The sequence below is a fragment of the Lichenostomus cassidix genome, chromosome 2, assembly GCF_008360975.1.
Source record: "Lichenostomus cassidix isolate B80296 chromosome 2, HeHo_3.0, whole genome shotgun sequence".
Taxonomy (NCBI): Eukaryota; Metazoa; Chordata; class Aves; order Passeriformes; family Meliphagidae; genus Lichenostomus; species Lichenostomus cassidix.
The window spans coordinates 123,154,661-123,182,189 of record NC_139482.1 but is presented as its reverse complement, the minus strand read 5'-3'; the positions used below and the strand labels follow the sequence as shown (position 1 = coordinate 123,182,189).

The following is a 27,529-nucleotide window of genomic DNA, read 5'->3' as shown; positions in this document are numbered from 1 at the left end:
TAAATAAAACAACTCAGAGAAGCCAGACTGCAGATAGCATCCGAATTGTTTTGGTTCTACAAAACAAGAACAGTGGACCTTCATTGAAGTATTTCACACACATTTGCTAAAGACAGTCATCATCCCTCTCTCTCCAACCTACCAGGGCAATTACATGCAACTTCTAAAAGCAAGCAGTTAAACTTTACCAAGGAAATTATGATTGTCACAATGCAACAGAATATTAAGGCCAGTGAATATTAACTGAATAGTTATAAATAACATAAATGTCTACTACAGCCTGCTTTTCCAAATAGAACCAGAACAAAAGCACAACAATTCTGTAGTGTACCAAGTGTATATTTCAATTTACTGTAATGCAGTCTAACAACAAATTTGGTCATAATTTACCAGATATACATAAATGATTTAAGTAGTAAAAGAAGATTCAGTTCCAAGAGAATAAGTTCATACCTTGAGGAAAAAAATCCCAACAAAACGAAAGAGGAAAAAAAAAAAAAGGAAAATACAGTAAGAATGTAGAGCCAGGTCCAGTTTCTAAGCATTAAGTGAGCAGTATTCTAATAAAGCAGATTTAGGTGAATTTCAGATATATATATATTTATATATATAGACAGATCTACCAATTGTAAACTATGGTTTTAAAAGGGATAAACGGGATGGAAAAATCTTTATGCTATACTTACATATTCACAAAGCAGAACATTACTTTAACGTTTAAAATACTTTTTCATTCATATCATCTTTGCCCAACTAATTTCTACTTTGGACCCCACCAGAATTACACATTACTCATTTCAGTCTAGAACAATGAGAATAAAATGTATTCTTCAGTGTAAAAAAAGGCAACCCGCCCCCCCACCCTCCCCAAAAAAACTATTCATGTCAGGTTTACAATGATGTGGAAACTACCAATGAAACAAGTGGATGATAAAAAAAAGCATTTTAATTCCCATATAACCGTAGTTCAAACTTATCATCTCAGTTTCAATCAGCAAAAACAATGTCTTACCATTATGTTACTGTTCTATGGACAACAGTAAAGCTTTGTCTCTTAAATACATACCAACTTTGATCAGATGGAGCACCAGTAAGATTCTGTCCATCAAAGCATAATTCAAAGTTATCCACACAACTACCATAATTTAGTTACCTGATATAAAATAGGAAAAAATATACTCATTTTAAAATTAAACAAAGTTGAAAAATATGGTGACCCTCAATTTTTTTTTATACAGTACTGTCACACTGGCCTAGCTATGTGTCATGACAAATGCTCTGCATATTTACTCACTGTGACATAATAGTACATCAGACTTATTGTTCCAATGATTGCCTGAATTCACTTGCATTAGGCTTGACAACACAGAGGAGTTTAAGGTGAAGGTGTAATGCCCTCCCCTCCCTATGAAAGGGGCCTGAAATCATTGGTACAATATTACAAGCTTAGGAAAAAACCCCAAAATCTATGTGGCTACAAAAATTCAAGTTTCAATGCCTCTTAGAAAATCTGAAACAAAGAGCATAGGGAGCATATCCTCCTGAAAAGGAGACAACTCAAAAAGCATTATTTTGCTTTGGACTTTTTTTCTTAAAAAAAAAAAAAAATTCCAGCAAATGAACAAGTTAAATGTAATTTGTTTATATTAAATAGTAACAACAACCCATGAAGTACAAAAGAATAAAAAATAGTTTGTGTTCAATTATGAATGATGGGCACAATAGCCTAGTGTCCAATTCACATCACATTCCATTAATTCAAATTCAATGAATTTGAATTTTTTATCGTCAAACTAGCCAAAAAACGGACAAGTAAGAAATTATTGACCAAAAAGTTGTTTTAATATGACACTTTCTCCATTCCTTGTATTTTTATTCTGTGGGACTGAGGTATACACCACGGAAACCAAAAAATTCTGAGAGAAGGGGGGCCTTAAAGGGAAGAAACATTATTACATCAGATACCTTTTAGCATGACTGTCTCTTTTGACTAAGTGGCACAAGAGTTACCCATGCTCTGATCAGTCTATCATTTTCATTACTGGTCACTTCTGCATTATCATTTTGAAACTGATGAATTAACAACAACCTTCTTTTTAAAAACAGACGCTAAATTAATGCCATTAACAACTTCTCCAGTGCTTATCACCCATAGCACCTGCCAGCACAGAGCCAAAAGTTTTCAACCCAAATTTCAATACGGTGTTGGCAATATCTGTGACACATATTTAAATTATTGGCTTTCACCTATCAGATTATGGGAGAGGTAAGGTTTGTATGGCAAAGACATGCTTGTGGAAAACAAGAGCCACTAGCTCAAATTAGCTTCACTGACTCACTGACAAAAGTATGAGTGGATTTGGGAAAGCTGTCTTTGTATTTCCATACCAAGTTGCAATTTTCTTCATTCATGTTAACAGATACATGAATGTGTAACATAATTACAGTTACTATGATGTCTGAATAGGACCCAAGTAGCTATAGCCTATAAATAATAAAAAATACATTTTTCTTTTGATAACTGACTGTAGATGTGAGGACTCTGTATAATTCAACCAAATGGTTGTATGCTGTACAGTCCTGTGCAAATATCATAAAAAAATTAATAATCCTTTTTTGCTATAAGGCTTTGACCCTACATTTTTCACAGCAACGTTAACTACCATCCAGCCTGTACCATATTTCGCAAGCCTTCAGTCCAAAAATTCAAACAGTCAATCCATACAGTGTCCATTTGCAGCACCCTGAAGTTATATGCTTTGTCAGTCATCTAAAGGCATACAAACTTCCCCGGTTTCATCCCATCGAGACTGGTCATTCTGTTCTTCTGCATCATCACCGAGCTCCTCATCACCTTCTCCCACTTCATTTTCTTCGTATTCTTCATCCCTAGGGAAATCTGTGTCCTGTGCCTGGTCTGCTCCCTCTTGCCCTCCAGGCTGAGATTTATCTGCACAGTCTACACAAACTCCGTAACGCCGTGATCCATGTCTTATTCCAACGCTGGCTGCGAGCATGAAAATCTTCTTACACACCATACACTTATACTTTTTATCCTTTTTATGCACCTATGGAAGAGAAATTTTAACAGCTGAAAATATGCATATCAGATTACATTTGCATACAGTTCTAGAAAACTATTAATAATAACAATAATAATTATTAATATAAAAATTCCTATTTTTAACTTTTCCAAAAGCTACCCAACACCACTCGGAGTAAGAGAGGACTGCTGGAGATCTATTTATGTATTCCTCAACAGACATGAGCTCTTGCCCACAACCGAAGGACCTCCCTGGAGCTCAGCAGATCACTTGTTCTGTACATAGGTGAGTGTTCAGTTCATGACTGCTCACAGTACTGAACAAGACACAGAAACAATGGGGGCAGTGTAAACCCTTACACTGCGTGCAGGATAACATCTCATTTAGAAATTGCTTTTACAATTTTAAATCCTAGAAATATTAAAAACAAGCAAGAGTTATTAAATTCTGTGTGAATTCAAAGAGCAAAATTCTTCTGCAATTTCTGCCTCCCAACACAATCAAAACCAACATCAACTTTCCAGGTCCCTTTTGTAAATTTTTTCTGTCCTGTATTTGAGTCTTTGTGTAAAATTAGAAGGCTGTTGTTGATTAACCATAAATTTTGATCTTGAATTTGAATTTGGAGGTACGTTGCTTGTACAAGTAACTGAATTCAGTAACCATGTATATTAGTTATTATCTAGGAAAAAATTAAGTTGAAGGCTTCCTTCTCTGTCTGGCATCCCTGCAACAGATTACAACTAGGTGCTTAAACATCTCATTTGAGGTCCCATTGAAAAAGTTGCCATTTTAGATAAAAGAGAAATTATCACCCAGATGAGGGGAAAAAAAATAGGTCAGATACAAATAGTTATTTCAGTTCTGCTGTATAATCTGTGTAGCTGATACATGTATTTTCCTCAGCCTCTAGACTTGTTATGATAATACTTCACACAAGGCAGAATGTTTGGGTGTTTGTTGAACTGAAAGGGGAAAGGAGGGGGGAAAAAAGAACCAGAAAGAAAAGTGTTCTGACTTCAGAGAAAGGACACTTCAGTTAAAGCACAGAACTACACTGAGCTCACTCCACAGCTATTTTCACACTGTCTGACTTCATCTACTTTCCTGGAGGGAAAAAAATCTTCAGCTACAAGTCCTGGTTAGATACTGCAGGACAGAAAACTGAAGTCTCACTCTACTCTTCCTGGTGGATAAACTAACACCCACTATTGCTGTCTTCTCTAGTGAGCCACAAAGGAAGGAGCAGCTGCTGGGCATGGCCATCAATGAGGCAATAATGCCCCAAATCTCTCAGCCTTAATTCATATGAGAGATGCTCCATCTCTCCAATCATTTTCATAGCCCTCTGGAGTAGCTCCATGTCCTTCCCATGCTGGGGACCCCAGAGCTGGATGCAGTGCTCCAAGTGTGGTCTCATGATGGGCAGAATGCCTTTTCTCACCTGCTGGCCATGCTGCTTTTGATGCAGTCCAGGATACATTTGGCTCTCTGGGATGCAAGAGCACATTGCCAGCTCATGCCCAGCCTCTCACCCACCAGTACCCCAAGCCCTTCCTGGCAGGGCTGCTCTTGACCTGTTCATCCAACAGCCTCTATTGATAGCAAGGGTTGCTCCAACCCAGCTGCAGCACACTGGGTAGGTGCAATTTACCCCACTCCATATACTAAACTATTCTGTCTATCTACAAAACATCTTGCTAATTGAGGCAGTTTTTAAAATCACAACTTGGAAAAATATTATTACTTTCTCACCACCAATATGATCTTGCTTTTATTACTGCTCTAAAACACACCTTGGACTTCATATAGTATACATTATAATGAAGTCTTAATTTCCTTATGGACTAGATAGAAAGTACCTACAAAATACCCAAGAGAGATAATACTTTCTCTGGATCCTCAGATAAACAAATAACTCAAATCCTGAGTTGTGCAACAGGCACGGGATAGGGTAAGCTGAACTGCTGGTTATGGTGCTGGTAGAATGCAAGTCAGACAGATGTTTACTTTCTGCATCAGATATTTTTCATTCTTTCCTAATCTTAAAGCAGATACTATACTATAGCTTTGTCTAGTTGTGAAATAAACATTTTAGAACTGCCCCAAGATACTGTGCAATTGCTGAATTAACAGGGTGCCCTCACAGAAAATGGTGATGGAGCATCGCAGATCAAGATGTGCTGTTCTACTGCAGTAAAGCTAAGCCAAAACTGCTGTTCATTATCTACAGAATATTTATATACACTGCATCCCTTTATCACATCACTTTCAAAAACTTGAAATTACTGTCTCCATTGACACTGCATTTTCCATTAAGAAAACAAGAGGTACAGTTATCACAAAGAGATGTCTATCTTCATCCATTTTAGACTAAGATAAGACTATTTACATTATGACAAATCAGAGAATAGTTTCTTCCAACTATCAAAACACCTGAAAAACCCCATAAAACTCCACTCGTACATGTGCATACATATACATGTACACTTAAGATTACCTACCAAGGAATGTCTCTTTACATGCTCTCTTCGTGTAAACAGCTTCCCACAGATGTCACAACTGAAAGATCTCACGCCTGTGTGAATGAGCAAGTGTCTCTTTAGTGTTCTTCTGTATTTGGCTACATAATTACAGTGTGGACACTTCAACTTGTTCATGATTAAAGCAGAGGAATCGCCTACAAGATAATAAGCCAACAGGAGAAAAGATGATGAAACACACAAAAAAAATATTTCAGTATGTTCTGCCTGGTGCATAGAAATAAACAGGTGGCAAAACAATAAAGAGAAACACATGACTTTTTATCATCCAAATAAAGATAATGCCTGTCTGCAGAAATCACAAATGCTGGTAAGTTTGACATGCACAATTCTACTAGAAAATATCTCCTTGTAACCAAGGTATTTTTACCACAGAATTCTTATTTCATGATTTGGAGTAAGTTAACTACAATTTACCAATGTTTAATTTTCCTAGAGGTCAGTTATACCAAAAAACACTTTCTTCTGGGTTAGAAACCCTCTAACTCTGCAGCATTTAGACAGTTGCATTCTTCTCTCCCAATACTGTATTTAGAATTACACACAGGAACCGCCTGCCAAGATCTGACTTGACAAATCAATAAAAAGAAAATATAACTAAGTTAGAAAAAATATTGACAAAAGGAGTAGGACACTAAGAAGTAGAAAAATTCTGAAATTCTCAAAAAAGAGGTTAGTGGTTCAGATTTGACCTATTTTCTACTTTGAGCTAACTTTATAAAAATAAAAAGAGCAGTAAAAACTTCTGGAAGTAGCAATATCTCACTTCTTTATGATGGAAGAGAACTCTTAACATAGTTTCCTCAAAGGATATATGCAAAACAGGTTTACTACAGCTGCCTGTTACTGTGTGAAAAAGAACACAAGATGCTATGGCATGGAGAAGGACACACAGGAATACAAGGATGATTTTGACAATAGCATACTGACTCAGCTCACTACATGTGAGAATTTATGAACATAATCATAACCATCTAGAAGCATCAAAAAAGCACTGGCTAAGGGTACATTATTATGTGCAAGAGTTTCAAATGTTCAGGCTGGCAGGAAGAAAACGTAAGTAATCGTGTGTTATGTACACATGCCCACAGCCTGTATCTAGAGCTGCCTCCTTGGAGCTTCAAAATCCATCATAACATGGAAATTATATTTTGCTAATATTCACAAGTTTGCATTGCTATATTGGAGCACTCATGTGAGCTGCATGTCAACATAGTGGCTTACACAAAGAAAAGTCCTGTACAGGCAGACATCAGGGCTGTACGATAAACGGGAATTTAATGGTTTAAGAATAAGCAGACCTCCTTAAGAACAAGCAGACTTCCTAAGACCCAGGTTCTAATTCCTTGACTGCTAGCAAATTTCACCTTCTGTGACCAAATTTCTTCTACTGTAAACCCCAAAATATTTAAGATAAACCATAAGCCACATCCCAGTAACAGCTCAAAGTTACAGAGAACAGGTAAGCATTACTATTACCCAGTCCTTGATATCTTATTTTTACTGAAGACTTTATGTATTTTAAGGATCTAGCTACAATTATTTTAGATGTGGTAGCGTTTTCAGATAGAAAAATAATTACAGATAATTGCTTGCTTGAACTTACAGAAGGAGGCTCAATTACAGCTGCACTGAACCAAAAACACTTATTGCAATGAACTTTTTATTTTTAATAGGAAGACATATGCTGAGATCTCCTTTTAAAATTATATTTAGTTCCATATCTTCACCATCCAAGTGCTCAGTTTCAAAGGCCATTTATCTGTATTAGCTTAGTAAAGGCGGGGAAGCTATCAGGTCTTTAAAGACATCAGGTATCTTCATACTCAGTCACAATACAAGAACCAACAAAAATCACATTCTGGTTTTACTCTTCCATACAACTGAACTCCTCTTCCTCCCTCCAAGTACTCCAAGTAATGTAAAAAGTACTTTTTACATTATCCAAAAAGGCAAATGATATGGAAAAAGAATAAATGTATTAAATATTACAAGCAGAAACACAAAAGATTAAGAATCCCTATCAGAGGAAAAATACCCAACCTACTTTCCATCAGATACGCTTACCATTTTCCCAAGTTTCTTTTGGCCAAGATTCTGGCAGCAATCCATACTTGAAATCACTTGAAGTACCGGGTAGCAGTCCATACTTGAAGTCACTTGAAGTACCCGGCAGCAATCCGTACTTGAAGTCATTTGAAGTACCCGGCAACAGTCCATACTTGAAGTCACTTGAAGTAGCTATTAAAGACACAGTCTTACTTTAGCTTCCTGGGTTCTAATCAATCATCAATCTAATCTGTTTAGCAAAATATATATCCTTTTAAAACTGCGACAAAAAAGTTTCTAACCTTAAAATAGTAATTATAGTTTTTTTTCACATAGTATTCAATACTAAAACTAAGAAAGAACTGTATTCCTAATTGCAATGAAATGAGACCTTTGAACTACTCTCCACAGCACCATTTCTTCTCCCCATCCTGAGAAAAATTCAAAGCCCTTTTCATACTACAGGGACTTCAATGGTAAGGATCTGTATTCCCTCACTATCATCACGAGGGGGCTGAAAGGTTTTCCATTGGATTCTCTTTACAATTGCTCCGTGCAGTGACTTCACCCAGACTGCCACAGGCAGTCCAGCTGGTACAAAAGTATTTTCTACTGGAGGCATGATTTTTTTTATTGCTTTAAAATATCTCTGTGGTACATATATAGTGCTTTAAATACCTTTATTTATATAAAGTATCCTACAGCTATGTCTAAATCCTTTTCTGAATAAGCATCTCCATTACTCCACAACCACATCAATTCAAGAGACCATAATTACTTGGAATATAACATCTTAAAAGACTAGTTTGCATATTTACATTTGCTCTTTAGACAAGATCTTCTGCAGTTCACCTCGTCTTTGTACCCCTTTTTCCTCTTTAAAAGAATAAAACCATTCAGAAGTGAACAATGCCTTAAAAAGATCTTTGCTTGTTTAATTCTATACTTTATAACAAGTGAGAATTGTATCAGTGAACATGGAATCACATGGAATTACAGAGCACAGAGAACTATAAATACTACACAACAAAGCTGCACTAAGAATTCAACAAAATTATATTTGTTGGGCAAAACTCTTCTGGCAATAGTGCAAATCAATGTTCCCCCCAATACCCAAGACAGGAGTTTGCTGGAAAACATGGACTCATAAATCCATTACTTTCCTAACAGGCAAACAGTTGTTAAATAAACAAACTGCAGTGGAAACTGGCAGACTTCCTATTATTTCTCTGGATGGTACTAGGGTCCTCACACTGGATTCCCAATATCATCACTCTGAAAAGTCTTGAGGAGATGCATTTTTGCTTTCAAGCCTGAAATTCTGCATTTTAATAGTACAAAGACTCTTTTTTTATCCCTACACTGTTCATTCTAAGGATTTTTTCGGGAAAGGAAATTCTCTTAGGCTAAACTGGAATTTCATGCAGCTAGCGGCAGGCTGCATATTTAAACACTCCCAACTTGCAGTTTTAGTGGAAAAAAGTACAGATTACAAACCCTCACAGCATGAGATATATACAGTAACTTCATTTACTGTGCAGGCAGTGTTACCATTGGCAGCAGTGATTTTGTCTGCAACGTAAGACAACAGTTCAAAAGGATATCACTTAACAAGCAGGAAGCTTATAATTCTATCCTATCCATTAGACAATGGCAAACAACAAGCAAAGCTGGATCACTATTGCCTAACTAGGCATTCCATCAGAGCTTTTAAAAAGCAGAGCTTGAGTGAATGAAGAAGAGAAATAGAAGTATTTTAGCTCATCTAACTACCTATTTTGGTATAAAAGAAAGAAGAGGGAAGGGCATAAATCTCCCTCTCCTTTAAAAAACAAAGTAGTGAGAAATTTTTTTTTTTTTTTTAATTACTGACTCTAATAGCTGTTATGTCCAAAAGAGGCAAGAACTCCTTATGCTAATTTGGAGTGATGGACTCCAGCAATGGCATCTCAACAGCTGAAGGAACAGAACACAGACACACTATAGACACGCCAGCTACACATTCCTTTGAGGTGAGGAGGAAGACTTCCTTCAGTAATACACAAGAAAGGATTAGTGAGGAAGCAGCATTATAGAGTCTGGGCAAGAGCAAAGATGACTTGATCATAAGGCTAAAAGCCTCCAAATTAAAGCAGGCTTCAGGATCTAACAAAGGAAAAAAATAAAACCACTTTTATAATTTTTAAATCCTTAGACCTTTTCTTTATAGATTTTCCTCCCTATAACAGAACTGCAGCTGAACAGTGACAGGTCAGTCAGTGATAACATATTTTAATCACTTTTCCCCTCCTTGTAGGATGTATCGCTGTAAGATGAACAGACCAAGTCTTTACTGCACGCAGATGTAACGTTAGGCTGCATACAGGCAATATCGTATATCTTCCTTCAGAATAAGCATACACCTAAGACTGACCATAGGTAAGCTGAACACATTTGGACCTTTGGACAAAGCTGAATACATTTATTACACCGTCACTTTGACAATTCTTCCGTATTTAAGAGAACACAAATTAAATTTCACTAGGAACATTTATGCACACAGCTGCTATTTAAGTTTGGGGAAACTTAGGAGCTCAAACCCCTGCATAGTTCTAGATCTTTGCACAAGACTCAGCAGAGAGCCAAATAGATTTAAGAGCTGTCATCTAGCGTAGGTAGTAGCTACTAAATCTTTCAGCATCCAGTTGGAAGAGAAGACCCATTATAACATGAAAGAACACCAGCACAGATACCACAAGAGATAAGAGGTTGCTACATAGCTTCAGTCCCTCCACAGTACATGACTAAGTAGATAATAATTAAACCTAATGCTTATTCTTAGAATAATTCGTTGACCTAGAAAACCTGCTTTCTAGATTAAGCACACATTTAATGTGTTCAAAACAAAACCATGAAAAAGGCATCTTTAGTGTGTAATTGCTCATCGAAACAGGACAGACTTGAATTACACACAGACTGGAAGCTGGAAGTGCAATACCTAGCCTCTACTACCTTCCCCAGCTGGATATAGAGCCTACAGTCAGGTAAGCTTCCAGAACGCAACATATTACAGAACCCTGTGGCTCATGATATCTTCTCCCATTCCTCCTGTCACCCAGGCTACTGCCCCCTGAAACCTGCTTGCAAAACTAGACATAATCAGCATCTGACCTGTTCTGGTCAACCTAAACCCAGATGCTCTTGATAGGAGGCTGAAAGCAACTATGGGTGCAGTTGTACTGGTAGTAGATGGGGGTGGGCTGCAAAGAGGGAAAGTATAGACAGGTAAGGCAGATCTTTGGTGAGGAAAAAAGAAAGCTAATTAGAAGCAATAATATTCTGTGTCTCCAGACCAAGCCATCTGACCAGTTTCTTTATGGTCTAAGGTTACCTTTTTACACTTTAGTTGGTTTCTAAGTGGTGTAAGTTAATAATTCAAGTGTTAATTAGCCTCAAACATTTACCCACTCTTCTAGCCTGCCCGGATAAAAGGCTATCAGTAACCTGATCTTTAATAAAAGTCAACAACAAGTAAAGCCAAAATAATAAGAAATAGAATACAAAGAAGCTGATTAACTATCAGCATTAAAATTCACACCATGTTGATTTGAAAAAACATAAGGACAGTGTGAAATAAAATTAAATGGTTGTGTAGGCTTTTACACCACTAACACAAACTAAAAAAAAACATTGTGAAGGGATTTTATGTTCTACTGCATTTGTTCTCAGGAAAAAGGATAACCAGAAGCCAGACAGCATGATTTTCAGTTTTGAAGGCAAAAGGTAGGGGTGCACCACCGGAAAGAGAGAACACGTCTAAGCCAGAAACATCCCTAGTTTGACAAGTTTTGCTTCTTTCTGCAACTAGAAATATGCTGATTTAGGGGGCATAAAAGGAAACATTACTGAGTAGGGGATGATATGGGAAATAATGAGATGTTCACTGACAGAAGCCAGTGAACAGGGCATTATAGAAAAGGATACAGACATACGGTGCGCTGAGGGAAAAGATACAAAACTGCATTAGGTACAGCTGTCTGTAGTGAACTTAAAAGTCTGTTTTCTTTACATATATTAGCACTGGAAACAGTGCCAAAATAAGAGAAAAAGAAATACTACTTTTTCACGACATTTTCTGACATTGACTGCTCATCCAGATCAATTAAAAAAGACAGAAAGTAGACAGGATAAGCGATTAGGCCATAGCTTTCAAGGATTGTAAAGAAAGCAGTGGTAATCTACTGATACAATCTGGATTGCTATTACAGAGCTGGATTTGTTGCTTACGTTAGGTAACATGACAGAGGAAACAGCACTGCCAAGACTGACATACTAGGAAGGTGGGGAAAATAAAGTATCTTGCATTCCCTTTCTTCCCAGAGTATTCCTCACATCTTCAACCTTGAATCTTCTGAAAAGGCTTATTCTAGAAGCACATTACTGTTCAACTGCCTCTAGCAACAGAGGGCTCAGACATACTTAAGACATTTTACCAATGCAATCTTACTCATACTCTATCTATAGCTCCCGACAGCTCTCAATTTTTACTATTTTTCATTCATGAAAAAGTGGTTTATTGCCTTGGAGTCAGATCTAGCATCAACTAACCCTGCCAGAAGACCACCAGCTGATGTCAAATACGTTATTCACTTCTTTTCAACTTGATTATCACACCTTCCCTAGAAAGTATCATTCCTTCCCAAGAAAGTGAAACCTATTTTGCTGATTTTCTCCAACAACTACACCAGTGAAACAAAAGAAAGAACTTTCCTCATGCAGACAATTTACTTGCAGGGGAGTTAATTATTCTCATAGACCACTTTTATTTATGGAGTTGCTCCCATCATCATCATCATCACTATTTCCCAAGTGAAAAAACCAGCACTTCAGATTGGTATTTTTTTAGTAAGTCAATGCATCGCATTTGGACTGGAAAGGTTTTTCAGGCAGAGAAAGTCTGTAGACACAAAAAAACCTTCATCCCTAACCCATTAAAAAAAAAGAAAAAAAAAAAAGAAAAAAGAAGAAAAAAGAAAAAAACCCACAAATTCACAACAAATATAATATACAAAACAATGCCTGAAGTTGTAGGCTCAGTGACAGACCACACCATGAGAATGTGTACCATCTGTTTGTCTTTGAGATCATCCCTGGGAGAGGTATATTTAATGAATGGGAAAGAGGTTGACTCTCAGATGTTGCAGTGTTTTCAGATGACTTCTAAAAACCTATGATGTCTTCAATAGCAGATTACATAGGGAATGGGGCAAGCAAAGTGGTTAACAGTCCACCAAGGAACTTAAATCTTTCAATCAGGGTATCAGCTTGAGGTCTAAAGAAAATCTGAGAGTTATAATACCATGGAAAAGTAGGAAAAATACACAATTCCTTTTTCTTTTGTAACACAGTCAGTCAAGTGTACAAGAAACAGTCCAGTTTCTTGTGACAAGATATATATGTGTCCTGCTAAGTCCACCAATCTTAATTTCTTCAAATACAAAGCTACCTACCTTTACCGTAAAGTCCTAATCAAGTTGTGTTATGCTCGTCCCCTGCGTCATGACAGAAGCTGTGACCAGCACAACATTTTTTGTAAGTGGGCTCAGCTGCTGTTTGCATCCTTCTGAAAAGTAGTTGCTTCTACAGCAAGCTGAATTAAATTCCTTAAGAACCCCTACAAAACCAATCAGGAACCCTCTTGTTCCACCAAGGGCTGTTTTAATCTTGCACTTGTTACCCTTTCTCTCACCCCCACAACAGTACATGACAGCATTATCTAGCCTGAAAATCACAGTGACAAGTGACTGAATTGTCACAAAGTTACTGGGATATTGCATGCAAGTCTCCTTCAAAATCAACACAGCCAGTTACAAAAAGCATAAACAATACTTCACAGCTGCATTCTGAAGTCTGAGGATAGGACACTTACACTCAAAAAAAAATGGCCCAGATGAAAGACATACACAGGAAGTGATGAAAATGAAGAAAACAACCCTGGGACCAGACATGAGGAATATGATGGATTATGTTCACTGAGCTTTTATGAACTAGAAATTGACTGTGAGATGCTGACTGACTATGGCATGGTTATTTTCACTATGGTAAGTGGTTAATTGTAGGATGCGTGATGGCTGTAAAAAACAAAGACTTTTTTAGCAGATTAACAACTAGGAGGAAAAATACTGAGATAGGTGGTAACATTCAGTGTTTTAGTTAAACAGCTACTTTAATTAATATAGCTAAAACTGGAGAAGTTTTGAAAGCTTAAGTAAAATGTAAGTAAATGTAAGTCAGTACATGGAATTTCAAACCCATCCTAAATATATGGAACTTTTTTAAAGCTCACCAAAGTGCTACTTTTACAGGGAAGGTGTTAAATATAAACTCACTGGCAATATAGGGTGAGAGAAAGAAGAAGCAGCTGACATATCCTTATGGATACCTGTAGAAGAACCTCACATTCAGCAAGGAGCAGTTTAACATATTTGCTTTACGGAACAAGAGGGGTAGCAGGTGCTTCAGAAAGTTTTTACTCTTCATTATTTAATACTTACCTAGCTGTACCCCACTGGAAAACTAATTTACTATAGAATTCAAGGAAGTGGCTTCAGGAATAAATTTTTGTAGTGAGGAGTGTTCCTAAATAGGCTTCCCTTCCACCACATCTACAGCGATTCTTTCCCATCACAAAAGCACCAGATCAACCCAAACCTAAATCAAAGGCACAGAAACTCACTCTGCATGTAATTGACAGCTCATAACCACAGCTGGTGTTGGTTAAACCCATCAGAACATGACAAAGCATAATAGTAGAAGCTCATTGTTTCCCTTGTAGCAACCAATGGGACAGCACACTCCTTAGCTCTGAATATAAAAATTTACTGTTCTTTATTTTTCATGCCACAGCATTGTCTGTAAGTAGAAAAATAAAGAACAGTAAAGAAAAAAATTAAAAACATCTATTCCAGATGACATTCTTATGCTTTTTTACCTCTTGGTGCCTATTATTTTGGTAGTTTTTCATCTGCACAAGAAATTTAATCCAAAACTAAAAAGTTATTGTATAACCTGTAGGTTACTCTACAACTCATTCTTGACATTCTTCCAACACTCCACTCCTCCCTCTTCCACCTTTTCTTCAGCATAGAGGGAGCAGCTAAAATAAGAGTGTTTAAGAGTGGAATCTACCTCCAAAGCAAAGAAAAAGAGCAAACACAAGAGAAAGAATACCAAAAACTAAAGCACAAACTATAGCTGAAATTAAGCTATACCAAGCCCTACTTCAGTTACTCTTCTTGTTCCAAATAATATGCATGCATACAAGAACTTAATAGAAGTAAAGGTATTATTAAAAAAATACTAGATATAGCTTCCAAAAGAGTTCATACACTGACAGAAAATGTAACCATGTACTTGGGAACACATGCTATGCACTGAAAATACCAAGGAGATCAATGGTTGACTAGTATTTTACAGCTCAGTAAAATAAACTTCCCCCTGCAATCACAGAACTTTCAATGGTTTTGAACTGACACCACAACACATGTCCACTATGCTCTGTCTCCAATACAGTTCTTTTCATCAAGATGCTACATAGATGTATTTTGTAATTTAATTCTTCAGCATAACAAGTTACTGGAAACATTGGTGCTTCTGTCAAAAAAAAAAAAATTAACAAGGACTAGACATACTGCACTGCCCATATCCTCCATTATTTCTCCAAGAAATCTTCACAGCACACATACAAATTCCACAGCATCCAAGTAAGTAGTTACATCTGTTGTTGGTGCCATCACACAGTAGACCTATTTTCTCTATTTCTATCAGTAAAAGAGGCTGAATATTTACCCCATATAAATCACCAACAGAAATCACAAGCTAAATTGTGTCAGAAATTTGGTATTTGTGCAGCTAATACACATGTCCTTGGCTCCTGCTCCAGACCCTTTGTTGTCCTTTCCCACGGCACTGCAACTACAGCAAGCATAGATCAGCACAGGCAGAATTGTGTGGGTGGTGAGGACTCACATGCCCCGCTAGCCACATCTAAAGGTCCTTTACTTAGGCTCGATCTAACCTGGTGCTGTGGACCTGGGGCCTACTAGCGACTGGCAGGTTTCTGAAAATCAGCTTCTATTGTCAGTTCAACCAGAAGGAATCCTGTGCAGTCTAACAAAGCTCAGCACAGTGTGTAGGTTTTGCTTGGCTCGCTTTTTGGTAGTCGGGGGGCCACAAAGATGGCTCCTGGGAGAAGCTGCTAGAAGCTTCCACCATGTCCAGCAGAGCCAATCCCTGATGGCCCTGAAGATGGACATGCTGCTGCCCAAGGCTGGGCCAATTAGAGATGGTGGTTATGCCTCTGTGATGACATATTTAAGAAGAAATCAAAACAAAGTGCACTTGCAATTGTTTCTAGCCAGAGGAGGAAGAGGTGAGGAAACAACATGGAGACACCAAAGTCAGTAGAGAATGAAGGGGAGGAGGTGCTCCAGGCACCAGAGCTGGCATTGCTTTGCAAGCCATGGTGAAGACCATGGTGGAGCAGCTGTGCCCCTGCAGCCCATGGGGTCCCCAGGGGATGCACAGATCCCCTCACAGCCCGTGGGGAGGTGCCCACACCGGAGCGGGTGGATGCCTAGAGGAGGCTGCGTTCCAGCAGGAGACCCATGGAGGGAGACCTTGCTCCCAAGATGGAACAGCCTGTCCTTGGAGGTCTGCACCCTGTGGGTGAGTGACCCACGCCACAGCAGTTTGGGAACAACTGTCTGCCCGTGGGGGATTCATGTTGCAGCAGGTTTGGGAGGACTGCTGCTCATGAGATGGACACATGCTGGAGAGGTTAGCAGAGAACTGTCTCCCGTGGGAGGGATCCCACGGCAATGCAGGAGAAGGACTTCTCTCCCTGAGCAGCAGCAGATGATCCTGGTGATGGACTGAGCTAAAACCCCACACCCTGCCCCCACTGCACTGTCAGTGGGAAGGACAATGGGGTTGGGGGAAGAAAGGGTTTATGGGCTTGTTCTACTTCTCATTATCTTCATCTGTCTCTGTTAGTAATAGATTCACTTTGCAACTCTAAGTTGAGCCTGTTTTGCCCTTGGAATGTTTTCTTCCCAGTCCTTCATCTTGACTCATGAACCCTTTATTAAGTTTTTTTTTTTCTCTCCTCTGCCCAGCTGTGGCAGGGGAGAGAACAAGTGAGCAGCTGCCATGGGTGCCTGGCCTTTGGCCAGGGTCAAACCACACCACCTAGTAAGAGAAGTACAAGAAATTCACTTCACAAGTGTACCCTCCCAAGCAAAGCTAAAGCAGACCTACCCAGAGTTCAGAGATGAACACCAGAGGTAAGTAACCTCCCTGACGCATTTGAAGTGCTCCTCAGTACAGCTGCTTGTCCAGAACTGCTCTGTTGCGTCACACTCCTCACTAAGCACATGACGGTCTCTCTACTGGAGGAACACATCCCCAGCCCACTGTGCTCTGTACTGGCTCATGTCACCGCAGTGCTCAGGTGCTGCTGGCACCACACAGCACAGCCATGGGTCCCCATGTGCCCCCTGAGGGACCATTACTCGACTGTTTCCCCCAGCCCCGCAGGCAGGGGCAGAGCAGGGTCCCTGGAGGAGACAGGATATCCACAGTGCCTTGATGTTTCAAGTAGGCATACATTTTAAACTGCTTTAGAAACAAGACACATCTAAAGAACTTTGATCCAGCTGTGTCTCAGATCCACCTTTAATTTGGCTTGTGAATTGCAATAAGTTTTCAAAACCACTAATTCATCAAAAAGTGAGGCAGGTAAATGATGGTACTTCAAATGCATACTTCAACTATTCATACAGCATAATAATTTAAGAAATAGAAAACTGAACATTACATTGCCCTAAATGACAATTACACTGCAAAGAGTCTGCTGCTTATAATTCTTTGTGTGACCGTATTTGTTCAGCAAACAGATATTTAATCTTATTCTACCATTTACATTAACCATAGATCCTTAAGGAAAAAAATCTTATTAATTCTGTCACTCTCAGGATTTGTTTAAAGCATAGTTCAACAAAAATATATTCCCCTCTAATATATGTCATTGTGGCATCTCTTTCCAATGTTTCATAAGCCTGCTCGAAGTGTTTCTATTATAGTAGCCAGCATTATTCTATCTTGTAGCTTCCCAGATATATTAACAATAAGAATCAGCAGCATGTTTCTGGGTGACACTCAGGTGAAGATCACCTTACTAGTGTAGGGAAGGAAATGATAAAGGCCCTTGCTGTCTGTGCGATCAGCTAACACTATCTTCCAGTTATCACTCCTTGAGCTCGTGCTGAATAGTTGCCACAGATTAAATGTAAATGTAAGACTTTTTGTTTCTACCAGCTGATAAGGATCCCCATTTCAAGCGTCAAATGCAAACAGCACACTACATACTGCATGGCATAGCCATTCCCTTCTCTAGCTAATGATCTGGTGCTGTGCCCCAAGGCAGAACATCAGATTACCAATTTAGTAACCTGAAAGGTGTGCTGACTTTACTAATCCAATCCAACGTACCTTTACAAAAGTTGCAGTCAGGTGCTTCATTCAATACTTTAATTTTCAAATTACATAACTGATATTAAGCAACATATTTACCTGTTTCTTCTTTAATAAATGACAAGTCTTCTTCTGGATATGGGACTGATGGTTGCAATGCTGAGCAATCTTCAGAGTTCTCTTCAGTGTTAGGTGGTATATTATAAATAAATCTTTTTGCTGTTTGGTTTTTCCTTCTTGCTTTTCCAGGTTCTTGAGCTGATTGTCCCTGTGCACCCACGTCATTCCACACAAAAACCTTTCCCTCACCTTGAGATTCATTTTCAGCCATTTCAGGTGAGCTGTCCTGGACCCAACTGCAGTCATTCATTTGGTAGCTTTCCATTTGGCCCTCATCAATAGGGTAGGGATCATTCTCAGTTTTTATGCTACTTGCCAAGTTGGTAAGATTTCGTGTTGCCCAGAAGCTGGCAACTTTTTGATCCCTTGGAGATAAACCATCCCTACTAACAGATCTTCTGTTGTAATCCACTACAACAGTCTCTGGAGCTTCTGATTTTATACTTATGTTTAAGGCATCTTTAATGAAGTTGCGGCAGGACTGGACAACCTCCGTCATCTGAAGGTAGCTGGCCACCGACATCACTTCAATGGCGTTTTGGCTCGTAAGCACGAGGTTACCAGAATATAAGAAGTCCAAGATGACAGAAAAACCTTGAACAGCAACAACGTCTAAATAGGTAACAGTGGTTTGGTTACGGCTTTCTTTGTTTGTAAAGCAATACAGAGTCTTAAAGAAGCGGCTGCCTGCAACCAGGATGTTCTTGTGAGCTCTGAAGACCCTCCCACTCACCACAATATTAACATCACAAAGAATGCCTTTCTTCCTCTGCTCGTTGAGCTCTTGCAGGAGCTGATAGCAGTAAGAGTTCTCGTTTGGCCTGCTGTTAAAATCACAGTATCCTTCATTATTCAGTTCTGACGGTAACTCTGCCTCCTGCAATTAAAAAAACCCACAAACATAATTAGATCAATGGATGCTCTCCTTAGTTCTCCAGCACTAGGATAGTAGATAGCAATAAGGTTATGAAAAGAAACTAAAGAAAATAATTTTAATGAAACTATTTTTTGTTACTTATGTTCTTGGTCCCAAAGACAGACAAGAATATATAAGTAACAAAACACTGCTGGAAACTAAAAATCACACTCTCATTCTGCACCTTCCATCCCCAAGTTTGAAACAAACAGAACTAGCAGATTTGCCTTCAGGGAAAAGGAAGGGAAATTTCAGCCAAAAGTAAGGAAAGACATAGTTGAATGTGAAGTACTCGTTATTCTTAACCCACATATATTAAAGATTCAGGAGCCTCTCTTTCCAAAGATTTAACTAGATGATTCTTACATATCCAACTTCTTGTTCTTCCCCAGAAATCTCCACTTAAACAATTAAGCAGAATCCGGATAACTGAGTCAACATTTTCGTCATGCTCACATATAAATACATACAGACCTAATTTTTATGTCCCAATCTGTCTTGAACATTTTAAAGAAAATATATTGCTAAAGTAGATACAATGGCAAATATATTTCTTACACAGTTTTGCAAATTAAACATTTATCCTTTGTTTTTTAACTGTAGCAGGCTGAGGATTAAACAGCTGTATCACATGACAAGCAGACAAAATACTGCAGATGACAAAAAAACCCCAACTTAAGCTTCTATTATAATACTGAACTAATACTTTTCTGAAATAAGCCTCACTGAAACTTTCCAGCGGCAGCACTGGCACTTACTTGTTATGCAGACGCAATGTTTTTAAGATGTGACCTCAAACACAGCTCCAAAATTTTACTAAAACCTGATACTTTCAGACAATCCAAAACCAAGACATGATTTGTTATTAATGATTAGTTCAGACCGTGAGTGGTCAAGAGATCTGAACTAGATTTCAGAGCACGTAGAAGACTTCTAACTCATGTTTAGGTAATGATGATTCAGAGATGCTACCCAGCAGCAGCTAGGAGAAATCAGAAAACACAGACTGGTATATTTGAGACCATACTTATATGGGTTGACATATGTTGCCATCAAGAGCAGCAACGACAGTCTGTTTCATACTGGATCTCCCAAGATTCTCTCTTCTTCCCTAGCAAATAAGGAAAGTTCAAAACTGGATGGCTCCAAGCCCAATCATTATTTTCTTCTCTCATGTCCTAAAACACCTCACTGATTTGGGAGCTAGGTGTTGTTAAAGCTCACCTGCCTCAACATTACAGGTCAAAATCACTATTAAGAAGGCAATGTTTTAGCACTGTCATGAGCTCAAAATCTATTCTGGGGCTAAAATACACATTGCAGGAAAGTATTACTCTTAATCTGGGACTATGGCAGAAACCAGCTATATATATATATATGTGTGTGTGTAAAAAGTCACTTTCCACCACACAGGAATTAGTGGATTAAATCAGTACTCACCTCAAGTTATAATCCCAGTGTGCATTGCTGGAATGACAATTGAGGCTGTAACTACATCTAAAATGGTGTTTACATCTATAAGCAGCAAATAATGCCTAGTATAGCCAAAAGAGAAACTGTGCCATTTCAGCATCTCCTGCAGAGAAATTGCAGCTTGCTGTCACATTTAAGTTGCTTCTGAATCTCTACCCTTGTCAGAGAAACACTTCATTGAAGAAGAAATAAGAGCAATTAGGCTTTTATGTGACAACAAGCAATAGATCTTTGGCCAACCTCAGCTTAATTTTTTTCTGTGTACTTTCTGACACACCCCAAGTACTCCCTCAGATCAAGGCTGTGAAACAGAGTTTGCCCCAAACTGTGACAGCTAAGTCTGTCACTCTAAGTTCTAAGTGGATTTCACTTCTGGACTAGCTTCCTGTCACTTCAGCAAAAGAGCACTGTGTAGTTTCAAAACACCAATTACACTGACACTGGATCAGATTAAGATGGAAAATTATGGTACCCTAAAGTGTTGTCAAGATCGTCAATCATCAGTGATTTGCACCTCACACAGTAAATGTTAGGTAGATGCTATGACAGCTGCCAATTTCATTCTCTGAGAACACATTAAACATTGTATAAAATTTAAAAAAACAATCTGCAGCAGTTCTTTTGTTTTTACAAATGTCTCATTAAATAATGGCGATAGAATACATTTTAAGTGAGCAAGTATAAGTACCCAATCAAACTGGGACAAAAACCAGACTGATATTTACAGTGTGGGTTTTTTGTTTCCTGAGAACAGGATAAGCCAACATGGTGGGGAGGAGCTACAGATGAGAAATGTGCTACAAAAAACAAGACTGAAATCATTATGACAAGACCAGAAGATTGAGTGGAAAAATGAGACATTATGAGACTTGTGCCCAAGCTACAGGGGTGTGTGCTGGGGAAAGAGATCAATCATTATTACAGCTTTAATTATTATTACAGCTTTACAGAAATGGGTGCATAAACTTCTCTAAAACTAACTGCAGCATTAAAAACAACTGTTTCACTGCTGGTATGGTATAACAGCTTACCCTAGTGCCACAGCTCAAATTAAGTACTTACATCTGAACAGTTATCAAGTCTATGTACACCATGCGTGACTAGTGGAATTGACATTTATTATGAGAAAAATGAATAAAATATTACTTGGAGAGATTCAGACATCGATACAGGAAAAAATACAGTTCAACAGGAGGCAAGGTGGAGAAAATAATTACAGAAGAAAGTCTATTTGCAAACTTCTGTTACTTATATGACACATCACAAGGATTCTGTTTTTCTATTACGAACCACAAACTAATGATATTTGCTTAGACAAATTATATTTTCAGAATACAGACCCCATATTCTCATCAACTAAGCTACCTCGACACCAAACCACCTTAGCCTTTAATAAACACTAGTAAAAAATGAAAGATAAAAATCAGGACACTTTCATTTCAATTTGTGGAATCTACAGTGTTAAGTCAAAAACTTCTCTCTGTGGGTGAGACTAAGAAGTGCTGTAAAAGAACAGAGACTGTTCAAGGAAACTAATACTGCGCTCAGTTTCAAATAGTCTTATCTGAATACACACAAAGATAAATTACTACTTTATATGTATCATTCATTAATTAAACTTGCCCAAAAGCTAACAGGAACAGAAACAGATGATCAAAAATTGCTACCAGAAGTTTAGTTTTCTTTCTCCTCCTGTTCCATCAGCATACTCTGTCCCTGGGAGGAAGAACAGTGAAGGCAGGAAGAATTTAAAAAACACCCAAACCAATCTAACCACAGATTCCATCTCAGCTGCATGTATATGAAAAGTACTTATGCCACATTTTTTTAATCCCTTCCCCACTACCACATCTTGCTCTACAGCAGTTCCCTGTGCCCCAAATTAATTCTTACCCTGGTAAATTGATCTTCTAACAAAGTAAGCTATCAGTAGCTTCTTAACCATGTGCAGAAGAAAATTATCTCAAAATATGATCCCATCAGCTGCACACGATGCTCCACTGCCACTGCACACACACAGCATCACTCACAGAAAACTCAGCAATTTCGAATTGTTTCATTAATTGCCTAATATCAAATTGAGTCGTTTGAGGTCTGGCAAAAACACTACATGAAACAGTAATATCACACTACATATCACAGTAAGTGATAGTCTTTACTCTGAGGCCTGACTTCCTCCTCAACTTCTTTGCTCCACTAAGTCAAGAAGTTAACTTAAAACACTGTAATGTAACTCTTACATCCAAAGCATGACTTCCATTCATCACTGCTCACATAATGCAAACAATTCCAGTTCACATGGAAAAAATAACACATCAAAGGCCTTCCTCCTTTTGGAGAGCTTCTCCTTTAAACCAACATGCCTGTTAGACTGGAGAAAGCTTTTCTGGCAGTATTTCCAAAGCTTAGCTTCAAATTATGTCCAGGGAGAAAACGTTTTAAGAAGACGGTTCGAGGGAGAAACCCCCATCAGCCAATAAATCTGCATGTTATGGACCCAAATTCATCAAAGAATTAAAATATTTTGCCGTGATTTCCCAGTAAGCATCCATTTCTTAAGATTCTTGCAACACAATAGTCTGTTTACTGAAAAAACAAAGGTAGTTTAAAGCTGATGTTAGATTTTCTTAAGTTTTAATATGGAGGCAGATTATTTTAAAAACCAGAATAGAAAAGGATTCAAGAATTTGGTCTTAGAAAGAAGCATCGGCTGACAGCTCAATACCCTTGAATTACAGCAGCTGCAACCACTTGTGATGTATTTTGGCATTCCAAATTAAACATATCCCAAAAATAAACTGAAATCATCACTCATTTCTTCATGAGTGTAATATCCAACAGACCTATAGAAATTTCCACTGCTTTACTGTCTTAACACCTACAATTTCCTTTCTGCACTTGAGCGGTGGCACTATGCCATATGTTTATTAGCAGCTGCTAAACATGCCCTGCAGTTGAGGCTTGTCAAGTCCATAATACATGTGTGCTGTCTCTAACACAAAGGCTGAAAGATCTCTCCCAAGTTTCATTAAATCTAAACGGCTTTGCTGCCTCATTATGTATGTTGGAAGTACGGTCAGGGTACAAATTACCTACTTTTGTTCCAAGTATCTGGTATCACGGCATTAAGAAAAAAATAGGGCTCTTGTTTTGGTATTAATTTAAACATATGTATCAAAAGAAATTCAAGTGCCATTAAGAGTATGAAAGGATACGGAAATTAAACATAGAAGGGAAAGAAAACAGAGATTCTTAATCAGGCTTTTGATAAAGCAACTGTAACGCAAAAGTGCGCCACAAAGAAAACTACACTGACTCCTGAAAAACTGCAATTCCTTCCCTCGTGAGAAGTTTCTAACTGAAATGTAATTGGAGAGTGATGCACAAAGCACTGTTCTCCACTCAAAAAAACAATCTCTGTACAGCTACCTTTGTCCCAACCTTATCTTTAATACAGCGCAAAAGAACCACTGACTCATCTATCCTACTGTTTCATTTATTATTACAGTTACTACAAATATTTTTTCTTAAACGATCAGTGGTATAAAAGCAGAGATTAATTTTTACAAATATTCCCATGACAATGAAAGGTCTTCAAATAAACACAATCTTCAAATAATCTTACATTAACTTGTAGGCTACTGTGATAACAAGCCAATATTCTGCCCTCCCTTCCACCCTCCGGGTATTTAACAGTTTTACAACAGAATGAGGATAAGAGGACAGGCAAAAAAATAGTAAACTAAGTATGGAAAAAAATGCTTGGAATAGCTTTTATTTAAACGCAGCTCAAACGGAGTGAGAGAAGCTTCCAAGTGTGGCAGGGATTAGCAGTATCCACTAACAGGAGGCTACACAGTGACAGAACATAACCAGATACAAAGTAATCATTCACAACTCAAAGTTAGAACCTAGGCAACAAGATCGTAAGGAATATACTGCAACAGCATTATGAGAAATGGGAACATTTTCAAAGACATGAAGAAGTAAAAGAAACTAAGAATGAAAGTTTCTTAATTAGAAACAACTAATTGAAAGCAAGTTTGGCTAAAACACTGCAGAGTGAATAGCAAACCCCAGAAGACTAGAGAAAACTGGTAAGATGACCTACTACCACGAAACATCTCTAACAGTAGCTGCTATAAAACTACACTCACTGAAATGGTAGTATTAATCATCTTGAAGGTGAATGTTGCATTTATAAATCCAAAAATAATATTTTTGATAACTGGTATTTATGCACCATAAGGTTTCCCTTGCAGTTCTGCAATGGTTTCACATAAAACTTGCATACCTTTTACACGTAGTTCTAAGGAAACTATCATTCACCTAACGTTTTATCAGTCATCCTGATATGCTGCCTGAACATTTGACTAGCAGCTCTTGTCCAAGGTACCCCGAGCTCCTTAGACTGCTCAAGCCACAACCTCAGTCTAACTACCGCACTATATTTCAGACTCCAAGACAAAGCTATCCAACCAAGGTGGGTGTTTTTAATTACAACTGAGTTCTAAATGCGCAAAAACTGCGTGACTAATTAACGAATTCCGGCTAACAGCCTAACAATTCAAGGACTAGCCTAACCTGAAGCAACACTAGCCAATGCCTGCAGGCAAGCTTAACGCCAGCGAGGAGATCAGGAGATCGAGCAAACTCTCGAAGCGCAGGCATATCTAGGAAAAAGGCTGCAGAAGGCTGCGGATTCAACACAAGTAGTCTTTAGGGACTTTTAATCCACATATGTTCTCGGGCCAGCCACGCATGAGCCCTGTCTCATGCGTGAAAGCAGCCAGGAAACAAAGTGATTTTAAGTTTAGCGGGGAACGTGAAGAGTTTCAGTACTCCTAAAGCGTTAGAAGAGCGCTGGCATAGTAACACGGCTTTCAGGAAACCACATGTTTATCTCAAACACACACCAAGCGATTGCAGAGTTCTTGCTCAGCAACTCAATCTAAAGCAACGCAATCGGGAAAAAAAGATTTCAGCGCGAAGAACTTGAGTACACAGAGTTATCCGATTAGTGCACCGGGGCCACACCGCTAAGCACGGCAGAGAGATTCCAATTTCACGCAGGCGAGTCCCCATTTCACAAGCGGTCGCTGGCCGGACACTGCCCTCCCTCCGCCTGTACCGCAGGAGGAAGTTGTAACGAGCGTATTTAAATCAGTGCTGTGACACTAGGATTCGTACGCAACGTTTTTCCCACATCGCCGGTTTGTCTTCACGGGATAAACATATGAACTAATGAAAGCGGCACCCGCCAGCGCCGGACGGATAACGGGAACGGCGTTCAGCCACAAACAACAGCTCCTGCTGTGTTTGTGTGCCTGCCTAGATCCACTGGGAGAGTCACCCCAAACCCCAGCGGAGGCTCAACTCCTGCTCCGGACACGGCGAGCAAGACCAGCACGGCATGTCCAGCCCGCCGGGCAACAACCACGAGCAGCCATTTAAAGAAGTTCACACACGTGGGCACAGGAAAACCTCACCTATGAAAAAGGGGAAGCCGGGACCGCCCCTCCCTCCCCACCGCCCCCTCCCCGTCCCATGCCGTACCTGCTCGGCGCTGCCGGGCTCGTTGAGGCGATGCTCGGCGGAGAGGTGGTGTCGCAGGAGCAGGGTGCGCTTGTAGTTGCGAGTGCCCTTGCAGAGCTCGTCGTGCCCCCCGGGCAGGGGCGCGCCGGACATGATCACCTCGGGGGGCGCGGCGGCGGCGGCGGCCGCGGTGCACCAGGCGCAGGACATGAGGCCAGTCTCCTGGCAGTAGTAGAGCCAAGGAAACTCCTTAAGCCAGGAGCCCTGGAAGGAGATGTGCAGCTTCTGCAGCAAGGACTTGGGCCTGGCCAGCGGGAAGTGCCGGATGCTCTCCCCCTCGCCGCTGCCCTCCGCCTCGTCCCCGCCGTCGCCCCCCGACCGCCGGCTGCTGCTGCAGCTGCCGCCCTCGGCGCCGCTGCCGTCGCCCAGGCTGCCCCCTTCGCCGTCCTCCTCGTCGTCGCTGCTGTCACTCAGCGAGCCCCCGTCCTGGACCAGCTCCTTGCCCTCCAGCAGCCCCTCCGTCTCCAGTCCCTCCGCGCCCTCCAGCTCCATCTCCTCGTCCGCCCCCCGCCCATTGAAGTGCTTCCGCGGCCAGGCCGCGGCCTCGCAGCCATTGTTGGCGGCGGGGTGGGCGGCCAGGAGCCCCCCGCCGCCGCGGAAGGCCAGAGTCCGGCGGTTCCTCTCGGCGAACATGGGGCCGGCGGCGGCGGCGGGGGGCGACGCCGCGTCCTGGGGCAGCAGCAGCTCCTTCTCCTCGGTGGCGGCGGCCTCCAGCTCCTCGGCCTCCAGCCCCTCCAGCTCCGCCTCCTCGTCCGCCCCGCGCCCGTTCAGCGCCTCGGGGTCCTGCCGCTCCCAGGCCTCGGACCCCGCCGCCGAGGCGGCCGCCGCGGGGGTGACGAGACCGCCGCCGCGGAACGCGAGCGTCCGCCGGTTTATCTCCGCGAACATGGCGGGCGCGCCCCGCGCCCCCCGCCCGGCCGAGCGCTCCGTCCGCCGCGGGAACGGGGCGGGGGAAGGAGGCGCCCGGCTGCCGTGCGGGGGCGGTGGCCGCGAGAAACGAAGTCCGGCCGCTCGCTCCCCGCTCCCCCGAGTCCGGCCTGGATCGCGGCGGGCGCGGGGCTGCCCACAATGGATCCCGCTCGATCGCTCAGCGGCGGCGCTTCCGTCCCGACAGGCCCCGGATCGGGTCGGGTGGCAAATGAACAACGGGCTGCCCACAATGCACCGCGGCCGCCGCCCGCCGCCGCCGCAGGGGAGGGGAGGGAGGGGGGGCGCGAGCGGGGGGCGGGCAGGAGGCAGGGGGGGCCGGCGGGGGGCGGGCGCGCGCTGCGGCCATG

The 27,529-nt window shown here is 40.5% G+C and overlaps 1 protein-coding gene across 1 annotated transcript; it reads right to left on the bottom strand.

The window, feature by feature from the left end:
- Positions 1–318: 318 nt before the first annotated feature.
- ZBTB10 (zinc finger and BTB domain containing 10) lies at positions 319–27,421 on the bottom strand. The gene is made up of 5 exons (XM_085053090.1): positions 26,214–27,421; positions 18,248–19,145; positions 7,655–7,828; positions 5,549–5,724; positions 319–3,068 (listed from the first exon to the last, which is right to left on the bottom strand). The coding sequence occupies exons 1-5, from the start codon at positions 27,138–27,140 to the stop codon at positions 2,763–2,765; spliced, it is 2,481 nt and encodes an 826-aa protein (XP_084909216.1). The 5' UTR covers positions 27,141–27,421; the 3' UTR covers positions 319–2,762.
- Positions 27,422–27,529: the final 108 nt, after the last annotated feature.